This window comes from Pristiophorus japonicus, chromosome 9 (genome assembly GCF_044704955.1).
Source record: "Pristiophorus japonicus isolate sPriJap1 chromosome 9, sPriJap1.hap1, whole genome shotgun sequence".
Taxonomy (NCBI): Eukaryota; Metazoa; Chordata; class Chondrichthyes; family Pristiophoridae; genus Pristiophorus; species Pristiophorus japonicus.
Genome location: NC_091985.1, coordinates 111,466,997 through 111,481,016, shown reverse-complemented (window position 1 = coordinate 111,481,016; position 14,020 = coordinate 111,466,997). Strand labels below are relative to the sequence as shown.

Genomic DNA, 14,020 nt, shown 5'->3' with positions numbered 1-14,020 from the left:
ATGCACATGGGGTTAAGCTAGAAGCTGAAATATCATGAACAAACTTTAAAAAAATATATTTATTTTTTTAAATTGTAATTTTTTTTATCAGAAGAGAAATTTGACTTTCCAACAATATAAAAATTAGTTTTTCAGGGGCAGAATGGTTGTCTCGCAGTCAATATGCTGTTAAAACCCCAATTACACCTATTCCAACAAAGCTTAACATGTAATGGGGTATTTAAGTGATATTAGCGTGGAAAAGCTCACACTTTCGTCAGTTCTACTGATTGCCAGTTATGTGGTGGGGTGGGAGGTGGGGCAGAGGTGGGCGGGCGGAGAGGCTGTCCACAGCGCAACTTGTGTTAGAGCAGTTAATGACTGACCGCAACTTCAGGATTTCTGCATTTAGATGCCCATGCGCTAAATCCTGAATTTGGAGTCCGTTTCAGAAAGGTAATGATCGTGAACGCTGAGAGTTCGTCCTCATTACCCACCACAAAATCCAGGCCAATATATTGTAGATACATTTATTGTGATGAGCCTGAGGCAGAGACTTACAGTAAAGTGGTTGGGTGGGCAAGTGGGGAGGTGGTACAGTGCCATCTAGTATTACAAGTCCCGCAGTTACACGGTGATCGGCATTTGTTGACAGGGTTTTTTCTATTGTAAGTTTTGACATGGGAAATAAGGGTAATGTATATCGGAAATGTGTACCATGATTATGCTATGTTTATTTTTTTTTTGTCTTTAAAAACTCCATTCCTTGCACCCTATTCTCACATGGGTACTTTCATCCACCAGCATCTGAAATATTGTTTAGAGTATTGTTTACTCACATTGATTGAACTTTTGTAATAAGAATGTTTTCAGAGCTGGAATAATGATGTTAAAAAGGGCTTGTAGTCCTAATCGTTCCCTCCCACCCACTCCCACATTTTTCTCCTCTCCTTTTCCTCCGCTACTCCTCTTCAAGATGTTGACAATATGCAAGCCAAGAGAATGAGCTTGAATAGACTTATTCCATCATGGGGGCATCACAGCAAACTCAGTCATGTTTTGACCAATATCCACACCTATGTTTGCCAGTCACTGAATAGAGCTTGGAAGTGGGAACTCTTTATTTTCCCCCTCACTTGGCCCCTGTAATCCTGGGCTAGGGTGGCGGCATCATCATCATCATCATAGCAGTCTCTTGAGTCGAGGATGACTTGCTTCCATGCCAAAAAGTTCACCGGTGTTTCAATGAAGGACCTAATATTCCAGGTCCCAAACTAAATCTTGACAGGTGGAAGATGCCTGTGCGTGGATTTTTTTAACGTGTGGTGGCCGTTGCACATCAGTCACCACATGGGCTTGACAGAGCTAGGTTTTGGTCCAGTGGCAAGGGTTAACCAAGACGACTGGAGATCAGCTCTGCTGCACGAACCTAGTACGCACACATATCACAGTGTGGGCTGGCCTGTGCAGCCCCTGGGCCCTCGCCACTTCTGGGCCCCGAACGCACGCCTCTCCTTGGCCCCGATCACGTCCCTCTACAATCTCTTGCCGCTCCTTCGCTCTGACCTTGCCGCTCCTGCCGTACCTGCCCACGCTCCAATCAGCGACCTGGATCTTGGTGTTGTCCAATCCAGTTGCCCTCTTCGCTGCTGTTGCTCTCCTGCTCCAGCACGTGCTGCACCCTGGAGTGGTATGCCTCCACGCTGTTCCTTCCGTTCCCCGGCTTGCTCCAATGGTGCTCACAGGCCAGGGGCCACGCGGACTGCTGGGCCAGGCTGCCACGCTGCGCCTTCCGCTCCCCGGCCTGCTCCAATGGTGCATACATACCTAGAAACAGTCCAGCTAACTTAGCATAATTATTGAACACCCTAAATGGTTTCTGAAGTATGCAAATCTTCTATCCCACAACCTCCTCAAAGATTACTTAATGCTGTTTTAATCTAGCAGTAAAGGTTCTGTGGGTTTATGCAATGTGTGTGTAACCAGGAAGGTCCAGGCCCTAGTTTCAATCCCCTGTCTGGGATGATTTAGCTAATCTTAGCCAGAGTTGCAACATGGACATTACAACTGACCTCAAGTACCCGTGGTTAGAAATGGGGAAATTGGCCGGGGTTTTTGCACCTGGTTGCTATCCAGCAACCCCCGCTGGATATGCATGTGTATTGATGTCATGCGAGGACAGGGACAGGCTCGGCTATAGTCAAAAAGCCTGATGACACATGAATAATTGCGTAACTTTTACCCGAATAGATGAAAAAATTGGTATGAGGAGACTGATACAAAACTTAGTATGAATGCTAAGTTTTCAACAATATTGGCATTAATAAAAAGGTTCCAAGTTAATTTTCATATCTGTGTTGATTAGAATTGTATCTGGAAGAACTTCGTGATCGAATAGAGGAAGTTGATGTTGATACTCAAACAGATGCATTTTTGGATAAACCACAAACACCCCTCTTTATCCCTGCAAAAACCGGCAAGGACGTGACTACACAGATTGAAGAAGGAGAGGTATATTTTACATAGAACGTAGAGTGTATGTCTACACTCATTGTTTAAGGGACAAGAAGGTAAAGACCTTGATTGGGTAAAATTGTTTGACAAGTGGGTCTCATGCTTGCATTATTTTCTGTTGGGATATAAGTGGTCCTATTTAAAATTTAAAAAAAAATGTTTCCAGTAGGCATTGGCCGAGAAATTCATGGCCGTCATAAAAGCTGCTGGTGCCACCAAGGCCAGGTGTTAACGGCCAGCGAAAATGTTGCCGCCGGCAGGACCAAAACTTGCCGCTGGAGACTAATTATCATTAGCCCAGTGCTTAACTCACCGTTGAACGCCGTCCTGTTGGCGTTGGTCCTAGCAGGACGCTCCAATGTGGCGTGCCCAAGCTACTAGAACAGCCTCTGAAAGCAAGGCTGTGATTTCACAAAGTATTGTGGGATTCTCAAAAAGGCAATGATGTAAAATTATGCCATTTTTAGGCCTTACAGCTCAACTGCCTTCTGGGGTGAAAAAAACATTAAAAATAATTCCTCAATGGGAGTCTTCAGCTCTTAATGCTGAATTCCCTTCAGCACTACATAAATGGCTCAGCAAGTGAAAGGAAGGTGCACCCAGGATCTCGTATACAGCACTCCAGCTTTGTACAGGGGTCAACACTGCAAGAGAGATCCTCTACCCACAGGGGCCAGGAGGCCTTCCTGAAAGAACAATGTGGGACCAGAGGCTGTCACTGCTTGCAGTGTTTCCTACACCACAGGACTCCAGTAGCCAAAGAAACTTCATGACCTCAGACCAGTGGTCAAGGTCAATTAATGCATCTTCCAAAGCCGTCTCCTACCAACTGCATCACTAGCCTCAGACATTTCTCAATCCACGATTCTTCCCACCCCCCCCCCACGCCCCAGTCACTCACCTACCAACAATCTGTACCAATCACGAGACACACCTCCCATTCCTGGCCTCACTTCACCCCCATGGAGGCGACAGTGCTGCCATTCTGGATGGGCATGGCTGAGCTCTTGGCCAGTGGCGGGGCTGAAAGGATACAAGATGCTTGTATCCTCATACATTATCCTCCTTCTCGCATGCACCTCTTGCTTTCCCACTCTCCTCTCACCACAACTCTATCCTCATTTCATACACCCAAGAACTGCAGCCTGCCCAGCCAATGGTTGACCAAGAAGAGGGAGAGGAGAGTGAAGAAGAAACAGTGTCACTCAAGTTCACACTCCCAGTTCCTTAAGGTCAATATGCAAGGCCATTTGCAGTGTCTCCCACTGAATGTCAGCAGCCTTCCACAAGCCATGCTGCAGCCAATGGGGTATCACTACGTGACATCAGTAGGATAGGCAAAGGCACACACAAGACAGTCACTAAGAGAATGCATAAGGACGATGAGTTGATTTCTTGATGTCATATTGGATGGAGAGATGTATAAAGTTGGTTTGGAAAGTTTGCTTTGTAGTGACTTTTATTTCAGCATTGTAGCCAAGAGGATGTTGTGATGGTCAGTAACTCAGGGAAGGTAAGATGTAGGTCAAATGTTGAAAGGGGAATTGGGGTTGTGGTCACTGGTACCGCAGGTGGATCATTCCATCCGAATGTCCCAGCCAGAATAGGGCTGTCTGAGTTGCATCCTTCCTTCTGCTTCCTCCTATTCTATTCTGCTTCTTCCTCTTCTGCGTCTTCCTCTTCCCTCTGTGAGTGGAAGCTGTAAATCTACAATAAAAGCATAAAATGCTGCAAATACTCAGCAGGTCAGGCAGCATCTCGACCTGAGACGTGAACTCTGTTTCTCTTTCCACAGATGTTGCCTGACCTGCCGAGTATTTCCAACATTTTCTGTCTCCTCAGAGGCCTTCCTTCCGAGGCCTTGCAAGCGTCCAGCAGTACACCCTGCACACTTCAAAAAAAGACTTTTACCATGTATTGCACCAAGTCCCACCAAATAATTTTTTTTTAAATCCAGTCCAAAAGCTTACTTGAAAGATGTGTGTGACCCTTTAAGAGGTGCTGACAGCTTCTCTGTCAGTCTGCTAAAACACTGGGTTTTCATAGTGAGCTTAGGACCCAGCGCTGAACTCAAAGCAAAGGTCCAAGTTTGCTGAGGTGACATTAAATAATGTCACCCTCTCTTAATTTACATTTCCAGGGCCAGCACTGCTATTGGCAGCGCTAAGGCCCTCACCAAAATGGTGGCCGGCAAGTCTCACGCCAGAGAAGGACGCTAGAATGTCGGGCGCAAATTTTCGACCGGATCGTGGCAAAAACTCATGGTGGTAAGTGGGCCAATTTCTTGGCCATTATGATCAGCAAGCAAGATCTGCCGTATGAAGACCAATTTCAATGTCTACAGAATTGCACCATGCCTCACTTAAGGTCCAAAAATAAGCTACAAAATAGTTTGAAAAGTTTGCTGGATCGCACTATTGGCAACATATACGGTAATACTGACACTTTTTATATAACATGTTGCCATGAAACCCATGTACAACTTGTTGATTTCTTTAACTATTCATGGGATCCAGAAAATAAATTAGTATGATCGCCTAAAGACTTCTCACAACTGATAAGTTCATTCTGCGCCATTCTGAGCTGCAACTTGCCAATTTCTCAGTCATGTATATTGTAACACCTGGGTGTTCACTTCACCCAAGGAAAGACTGAGGCTCTAGTTTATCGCACTTTGTGCTAAGTGCTCCACAGTGTAAACTCTTGTCTGCTGCGATTGCATTTGATAGCTGCAAAAACTACAAAAGGGCAGCAAAATGTGCCAGCACGTACCGAATGGTGTCCAACTTTCAACCTATAATCACAAGCCCTGACTGCCCAACCCTATTTATACTTTTCTGGTTTGCCCTATTTAAATTCTGTAAGCCTGGAGGCTTGGAAAGGGCTGTTCTTAGTACTGTTACCTCTTTCAAAGAAAAATCCAAAATCAGAACACCAAGATCTGTTAGTATTAGCAACTTGAGATATATGTAAAGGAAAGCATAGATTTTAAACTTGATATGTGGCCTTCAAAGCTCCATACCTATGTGGCCCATGAACACCAAGTTTGGAGTCATTCTGAAAGATGAATGTCATTGTTCACTTGAATAGGAACATAAAAATGATGAGGAAAAGTCAATTTTCTTTTCATAGATCTACTTTAGAGATCTTTTCAATACATCTCTGAATTTCTTCTCTCCAGCAATGCATCTAATTGTCTCAAATTTATTTGAATTGTTTGCTTCGTTGGCCCTTCCTGGTAACTTAGTCCACCATTCTGTTGCTCTTTGGATAAAAATGTTCCATCTGACTTCCCTTCCCTAACTTCCAAATGTTTTACTTGAGATTCTAATTCCTGGGCCTTCTCTGCATTCTTCCTGCCCGAACACAACGGGAAGAGCTAGCTAGCTGGCAGGCGGGCTGAAGCGGGACTTTTGGTGGCAAGAGACTAGTGCCCAGGACACAAAGCAACAATCCCCAGCAGTATGATTGGAATGGGTCACATGGGCATTGTGGTCAGGGAAAAGGGAAGAAAGTCTGGGGCAGGGTAGACCCAAGGTTCCCTTATGGAGCTGTTACTCCTGGCCCACATGAAAACTAAATAAAAAATGATAATAAATATAACTTTCTGGGCCTCTTCTTGCCCTGGCTCCCCTTTCTGGCAGCTTTGGTCTGGTGGGGAAGCCAATACAGCTTCCCCATGCAGGCCTTGGGTTAAAATTATAATTGATGTTATCGGAGCCTGATCAGCATATTTAAAGAAGAATCTGACGATTTCTGGCAGGCGTTCTGCTCACCTTCCAAAAAGAGCAGGGTATTACCAGGACCCATGGGAGGCTCAGGATCAGAGTATGTAAGTTGCACGGGCATTTTAACTGTCCAATTGCCTGGTTTCCACCAGGCCGGGAATTAAAACTCCCCCCCTATGAATGCAAAAGCACCCACCCCAGTGGGTTAGCAGTGGTAACTAATCAGATCACATTATTTGGGAGTATTTCTGTCCATGACACACAGTGTACATTTTGTTTTTAACTTTACTCCATTGAGAAGTTAACAAGAAGTTGGCACAATTGTCAAACATTGCATTCCTGTTGCAGTTGTCAAACCCAGTAGGGTGTGCAATGAATATCTTATTGTCTCAGCACAACTTGCCAATGAGAAATGCAAGGCCTATTTTAACCCACTTATCTCCCCTCTCCCCCGCCCTTCCAATGGGGACGAGCAGTCAAGGGGTTAAAATTGCGTCTCTGGCCACACCACCTCCTCGGCCACACCACCTCCGCACCCCCCCCCTCCCACCCACCATTTCAACTGATCGGTTTGTGGCTGAGATTCAACAGGCAACCTGGGACCTAATTGAAAGGTGAAAGTCATACTCCACTGACATCATACCTGGCTCCACTGACACCATACCTGACTCCACTGCATTTAATTCAATTTTGCAGATGTTCTGCTCACTTTTGGACTTGCCAGCAAAACCTAGCAGGATTAGTGCCTTGAGAGCACCTGAAGCTGTATAAAAGGGGGCTCTCAACTGCAAATCACTGGATCCTTTGCTGTTTGGATTGCCAAGTTTAGTAAGCAAGATCTGCTATCGGAAGATCAATTTCAGTGACAGTGGATTGCATCTTGCCTCATTGAAGATTCAATAATAAACTACAATGGCTTTTCTTCTCACTCTTACATCGTTCTATCTGGTGTCTCCCAAGTATCTATCCTTGGCCCCCTCCTATTTCTCATCTATATGCTGCCCCTCGGCGACATCATCCGAAAACATCATCATCATAGGCAATCCCTCGAAATCGAGGAAGACTTGCTTCCACTCTAAAAAAATCAGTTCTTAGGTGACTGAACAGTCCAATATGGGAATTACAATCTCTATCACAGGTGGGACAGACAGTCATTGAAGGAAAGGGTGGGTGGGACTGGTTTGCCGCACGCTCCTTCCGCTGCCTGCGCTTAGTTTCTGCAAGCTCTCGGCGATGAGACTCGAGGTGCTCGGCGCCCTCCCAGAAGCACTTCCTCCACTTAGGGTGGTCTTTGGCCAGGAACTCCCAGGTGTCGGTTGGAAATGTTGCATTTTATCAAGGATGCTTTGAGAATGTCCTTGAAACGTTTCCTCTGCCCACCTGGGGCTCGCTTGCCATGTAGGATTTCCGAGTAGAGCATTTGCTTTGGAAGTCTTGTGTCAGGCATGCAAACAATGTGGCCCATCCAGTGGAGCTGGTCAAGTGTGGTCAGTGCTTCGATGCTGGGGACGTTGGCCTGGTCAAGGACGCTAGCGTTGGTGCATCTGTCCTCCCAGGGGATTTGCAGGATCTTGCGGAGACATCGTTGGTGGCATTTCTCCAGCGATTTGAGGTGTCTGCTGTACGTGGTCCATGTCTCTGAGCCATACAGGAGAGCGGGTATCACTACAGCCCCGTAGACCATGAGCTTGGCGGCAGATTTGAAGGCCATATCTTCGAACACTCTTCTGAAGGCTGCGCTGGCGCACTGGAGACGGTGTTGAATCTCGTCGTTAATAATAGGCTCCCGAGGTATGGAAAGTGGTCCACGTTGTCCAGGGCCGCAGGATGACTGGGGGGTAGTGCTGTGTGGCGGGGACAGGCTGGTGGAGGACCTTTGTCTTACGGATGTTTAGTGTAAGGTCCATGCTTTCGTACGCCTCAGTGAAGATGCTGACTATGAATTGGAGTTCAGTCTCTGAATGTGTGCAGATGCATGCGTCGTCCACGTACTGTAGCTCGACGACAGAGGTTGGGAAGGTCTTGGATCTGGCCTGGAGACGACGAAGGTTGAACAGGTTCCCACTGGTTCTGTAGTTTAGTTCCACTCCAGCGGGGAGCTTGTTGTGTGAGGTGGAGCATTGCTGCGAGGAAGATTGAGAAGAGGGTTGGCGCAATGACGCAGCCCTGCTTGATCCCTGTCCGGACATGAATTGGGTCTGTAATGGATCCATTGGTCAGCATCACGGCTTGCATGACGTCGTGGAGCAGGCGGAAAATGGTGACGAACTTTTGGGGGCAGCCGAAACAGGAGAGGACGCTCCATAGCCCCAATTGGTTGACCGTGTCAAAGGCCGTTGTAAGGTCAAAGAAGGCCATGTACAAGGGTTGGTGCTGTTCCCTGTATTTTTCTTGCAGCTGTCGCGCTGTAATAATCATGTCTGTTGTACCCCAAAGAGGACGAAATCCGCACTGTGACTCCGGGAGGAGCTCCTCAACCACAGGGAGAAGACGGTTGAGGAGGATTCTTGCGACGACTTTCCCAGTGGCTGATAACAGGGCGATCCCTCTGTAGTTGCCGCAATCGGACGTCCCCGTTTTTAAAGATGGTCACGATTGCTGCATCTCTGAGATCTCCCGGCATGCTCTCCTCCCTCCAGATGAGAGAGAATGAGGTCATGTATTCATGCCAATAGTGCCTCGCCGCCATACTTTAGTTCCTCAGCGGAAATTGCATCCGCTCCTGTTGCCTTGTTCTTAAGCTGGCGGATGGCCTTTTCTACCTCGTGCAGAGCTGGGAAAACACAGCATCAGTTTCCACATGTACGCTGGCGATGCCCACCTCTATCACCACCACGTCTCTCGACCCCTCCACGGTCTCTAAATTGTCAGACTATTTGTCTGACATCCAGGACTGCATAAGCAGAAATTTCCTCCAATATTGGGAAGACCGAAGCCATTGTCTTCGGTCCCTGCCACAAACGCCTTTCCCTAGTCACCGACTCCATTCCTCTGCCTAGCATCTGTCTGAGGCTGATCCAGACTGTTCGCAACCTTGGTGTCATATTTGACCCTGAAATAAACTTCCAACAGCATATGTGAGCCATAACTAAGACCGCCTACTCCAACGCACTCTTAGCTGGCCACCCACATTCTATCCTACGTAAACATGAGGTCATCCCAAACTTATCTGCCTGTGTCCTAACTCGCACCAAGTCCCATTCACCCATTACCCCTGTGCTTGCTGACCTACATTGGCTCCCGGTTAAGCAACGCCTCAATTTTAAAATTCTCATCCTTTTCAAATCCCTCCATGGCCTCGCCCCTCCCTAGCTCTGTCATCTCTTTCAGCCCCACAACCCCTTGAGATATCTCTGCTCTTCTAACTCTCACCTCTTGAGCAGCCCTGATTATAATCGCTCATCCATTAGTGGCTGTACCTTCAGCTGCTGAGGGCATTGCTCTGGAATTCCCTCCCTAACCTGTCAGCCTCTTGACCTCTCATTCTGTAACATGCTCCTTAAAACCTACCTCTTTGACCAAGCTTTAAGTCATCAGCCCTAATTTCTCCTTTTGTGGCTCGGTGTCAAATTTTGTTTGATAACGCCTTGGGATGTTTTACCACTTAAAGGTGCTCTATAAATACAAGTTGTTAGATTCTTGCACATTCCTTTCATCCTACATTGAAGAACATTCAAACCATTCAGACGATTTTTATATCAATTGCATTCTGACCATGCAGACTCCAAAGCTGCTCAAACTACTCTGCAGACCAAATTCCCAAAGACGATCAGTTAAATGCCAAACATAATAAAAGCCTTCCATTAACCCAGGTAATCAATCTATCGTTATTTTCTTTAAAGAAGGTTTCCTGACTCTATTACCCTTACAAGGACAAAAGCAAAATACTGCGGATGCTGGAATCTGAAATTAAAACAGAAAATGCTGGAAATCTCAGCGGGTCAGGCAGCATCTGTGGAGAGAAACAGTCAATGTTTCGGGTCAATGACCCTTCGTCAGAACTTTACTCTTACAAGGTGCTCCCCTAGCGAGCTGAGCAGAGCTGGTTGAAGGCTCTAGACCCTCGATGTCTGTGGCTGGAGACTTTTGGGTGCTTGAGCCTGTGAGGGAGGAGGGTGAATGTGTAGATGTACTGACATTCTGAGCGGCCAGCAGATGCTGCTCCCATCACACCACTGCCATTCCACTGTGGCTAGGGCTCATCATTTCCAGTAATCTGTGGGAGAGCTGATTAGTAGATGACCAATCACTGGATCACAGGATCCTTTACTGTTTGGATTGCCAAGTTTAGTAAGCAAGATCTGCTGTATGAAGATCTATTTCAGTGACTGGATCGCATCTTGCCTCATTGAAGATCCAATAATAAGCTACAAATATTGAGTGTTTGCAGCTTTCAGATCATGACTTTTACACTGTTATTGCTTTACTACCATTTAGTCAAGCGTCTCTTATTATTGGAGCCATTCTTACTGCTTTTTTCTGCATGGAGAAAGACCTTGAGCAGCAGCAATCTCTGCATTCACCACCAGCGTCTGGGTGTCGCAAAATACATCAACTGAAGGGGTTGCGTGCAGCAGGCCGTACCCAGCACACAAGGTCTGTAGGCCAAGATTCATCTTCTCGGAAATAACTGCACAGCAGTGCAAGAGGAGGGTGCGTTTTTCCACTCCATCCTCCACCAACGCCTCTCCATCTCCATCCACCTGGTTCCATTCTTATCTATCTAATCATAGCCAGAGAATCACTGCAATAACTTCTCTTCTCACTCCTGCATCGTTATATCTGGTGTCCCCCAAGTATCTATACTTGGCCCTCTCCTATTTCTCATCTACAAGCTGTCCCTCGGCGATATCACAGAGTTAACGTTTCGGGTCGATGACCCTTCGTCAGAACTTTACTCTTACAAGGTGCTCCCCTAGCGAGCTGAGCAGAGCAGGTTGAAGGCTCTCGACCCTCGATGTCCATGGCCGGTAACTTCTTGGTGCTTGAGCCTGAGAGAGTTTGGCCACCGGCTGCTGCTGGAGCGATCTGGCCCAGCTGACCAGCTGGAGCGATCTGGCCCAGCTGACCAGCTGGCACCATGGGGGGGGGGGGGGCGGTGAATGTGTAGATCTACTGACATTCTAAGAGAGGCCAGCAGATGCTGCTCCCATCACACCACTGCCATTCCACTGTGGCAAGAGCTCATCATTTCCAGTAATCTGTGGGAGAGCTGATTAGTAGATGATCAATCCCTCCATTCGATCCAATATTCTCTCCATTGTGGAGCCCAGAGTCTGCATGGCAACCATTTGAACTTCCTCCAAAGCTGAAAATCGTGCTACCGTGGAATCCCTAGCATGAAGGCTCTGCTGCAGCATCCCTGGAGGTGGCCTCATTATCCAGGGTAGACCGCAGAGTGGTGATGCCATGCGGACTTGCACGCTCATCATTGTAGTCAAACACCTTTACCTCCTTCCAATACCTTGTATCTCGTCTGTATGGGGCCAACAATTTTCTTCCCATGGCTAGTTAGTGGAAGTCCTCATCTCTCATCCTCAGCAGAGTGGAAGGCTTCTCCCTCCGGTGAGGCCAATCCTGTAGTAACTCTGCCATTAGTTTACTGCTATAGCCCACTGATGTTGCGTGTTTCGCCACGTGCAGACCTCTCTTGCGTGCGTGTGTACATGTTGAGAGGTGGAGAAGGAAATTGGAATCCAAACGGGGAGGTGTTGAACGTAAAGGAAGCATGTGTGATGTGAAGTGAGTAAGGAGTGGCAAGTGAGAAGAGAATGGTGCTGGTGTGTGGCGTGGAGAGGAAGATGTGTATGTGTTTGGAATGAGCAAGAGACATCTTGGTGTGTCTTTGTGATTGCGACCTTTGATTATATGTTGAAGGATGTGATGGAGGGGACTGGTGGGGGAGGTGTTGAACTGTGTGTTGTCAAGTAGTATTGATAAATGAAGCGGTGTACTCAACCTTACTGCTCTTGTACAATCAGTGAACCTCTTCCTACATTGCCCCAGGTCCTGGGGATGATGCTGGTGGCACTGACCCTCTCAGCCACTTCTGTCCAAGCCTGCTTGACAGTGGCCTTGGCGATGCTCCTGCGAGTGCTGGGGAACAGTACTTCCCTCCTGGCCCTCATTTCCTCCACGAGGACCGCTAAGGATGCATCAGAAAAGAGTGGGGGGGTGAAGCCCTTTGAATTATCTCTGCAGCCAACAATGATTCAATTAAAAATGTAAGCAGGGAGTGCAGTCTCGAAGTGAGTCAGGGAGTGCGCTTGAAATTGTGTGGGTCACGTGATCGGGAAGGCATTCTTCAAATGTTAATGAGTCCTGGAAGTTAAAATGGACTGGATCGTGTTCTGACGACGTCACGAGAGCTTGCTGCCTGCATGCATGGTACTCATCCTGAGTCAAAATCGGATAAGCTGGAGTAAGCTAATGTTTTGTATATGACAAGTACCAGACTCAATATTGAGGCTTCATGCTGTCACAACTGCTACTCAAATGATTCAGTTCCCTTTATTTGTTTTTTTCCAGCTCTTTAACTTTGACATTGAAGTGAAACCAATGTTGGAGGTGCTGGTGGGGAAAACTATTGAACAAGCTCTACTAGAGGTTATGGAGGAGGAGGAGCTGGCTAACTTGCGTGCTCTGCAACGTGACTTTGAGGAGCTTCGCAACGCGGAACTTGCAGAAGTACAGCGCGTGGAAGAGAGGGAGAGACGGCACAGAGAGGAAAAGGTATGGTTCACCCCAACTTAAGATGTATTATGCAAAATGCAATTTCTTACATTGATGTACAAGATAGGTACAAAGACTTTGAAGAGTTTGAGAAAAAAATTAAATATCTTTACAATTAAAAGATAAAGCTCTTAAGTCAATGCAGTTATTATGAATTTGCATTTAATTCTAATTAATTTCTGGCAAGCCTGAGCTGAACACAGACTTATAGCTGTGACTATACCTTGGCTGTACTTGGCTTGAATAGTCTTTGAATATGTTGTCACCTTCCAAATCTGCGCCAATCCTTCCTTCAATTCCATGTTTGAATCTCTCCAATCAAGTTTCTGCCCTTGCCACTGAAATGACACGAAACAAAATCATAAAATGACATCCTCTTTGACTCTCCATCCTTGTCCTTCTTGACCTTTTTGCAGTCTTTGATACAGTTGACCACAACATCCTCTTCCAATGACTCCTCTGTTGTCCAGCTCAGTGAGAGTCTTAACCATCCAATCGTAGCCAGAGTATCTCCAGCAATGACTTCTCTACCCACCTGCACACTGTTACATCTGGAGTCCCCCAAGGATCTGTTTTGGGCCCTTATCTTCCTCACCTACATGCAACCACAGAAGACATGGGGTTAGATTCCACATGTACACTAACGACACCCAGCTCTACCTTTCTACCACCTTGTTCAACCTCTCCATTGCCTCTGTGTTGTCAGACTGCTTGTCCAATATCCAGTCCTGGATGAGCTGCAATTTTCTCCACTTAAACATCGGAAGACCAAAGTCATTGTCTTTGGCCCTGCCACAAATTCTGTCCCCTCTGCACCAAATCTATCCCACTCCTGGCCACTGTCTTGGGTTGAACCAAACTGTTCGCGACCACTGTGTCCTAATTGGCCCTGAGCTGAGTTTCCAACCCCATACTCCACATCACTAAGACAGCCTACCTCCGTAAGTTTGCCTGTCTCCATAACTACAGAGGTGGGAAGAATAGAAAAGGAGAATATTTTTTTAAATGGTCAGAAACCACTAAATGTTGGGTGTTCAGAGAGAGTTAGGTGTCCTAGTACAAGAAAT

General features: G+C 46.7%; 1 protein-coding gene across 2 annotated transcripts in view; it reads left to right on the top strand.

The window, feature by feature from the left end:
- The window catches only part of LOC139272659 (radial spoke head protein 3 homolog), a 96,682-nt gene that overhangs the window by 24,316 nt on the left and 58,346 nt on the right, over positions 1-14,020 (top strand). For both annotated transcript variants that reach the window (XM_070888742.1, XM_070888741.1), the window contains exons 4-5: positions 2,345-2,490; positions 12,750-12,953. In XM_070888742.1, coding sequence (XP_070744843.1) covers positions 2,345-2,490; positions 12,750-12,953 — 350 coding nt within the window. The remainder of the gene's footprint in view (positions 1-2,344; positions 2,491-12,749; positions 12,954-14,020) is intronic.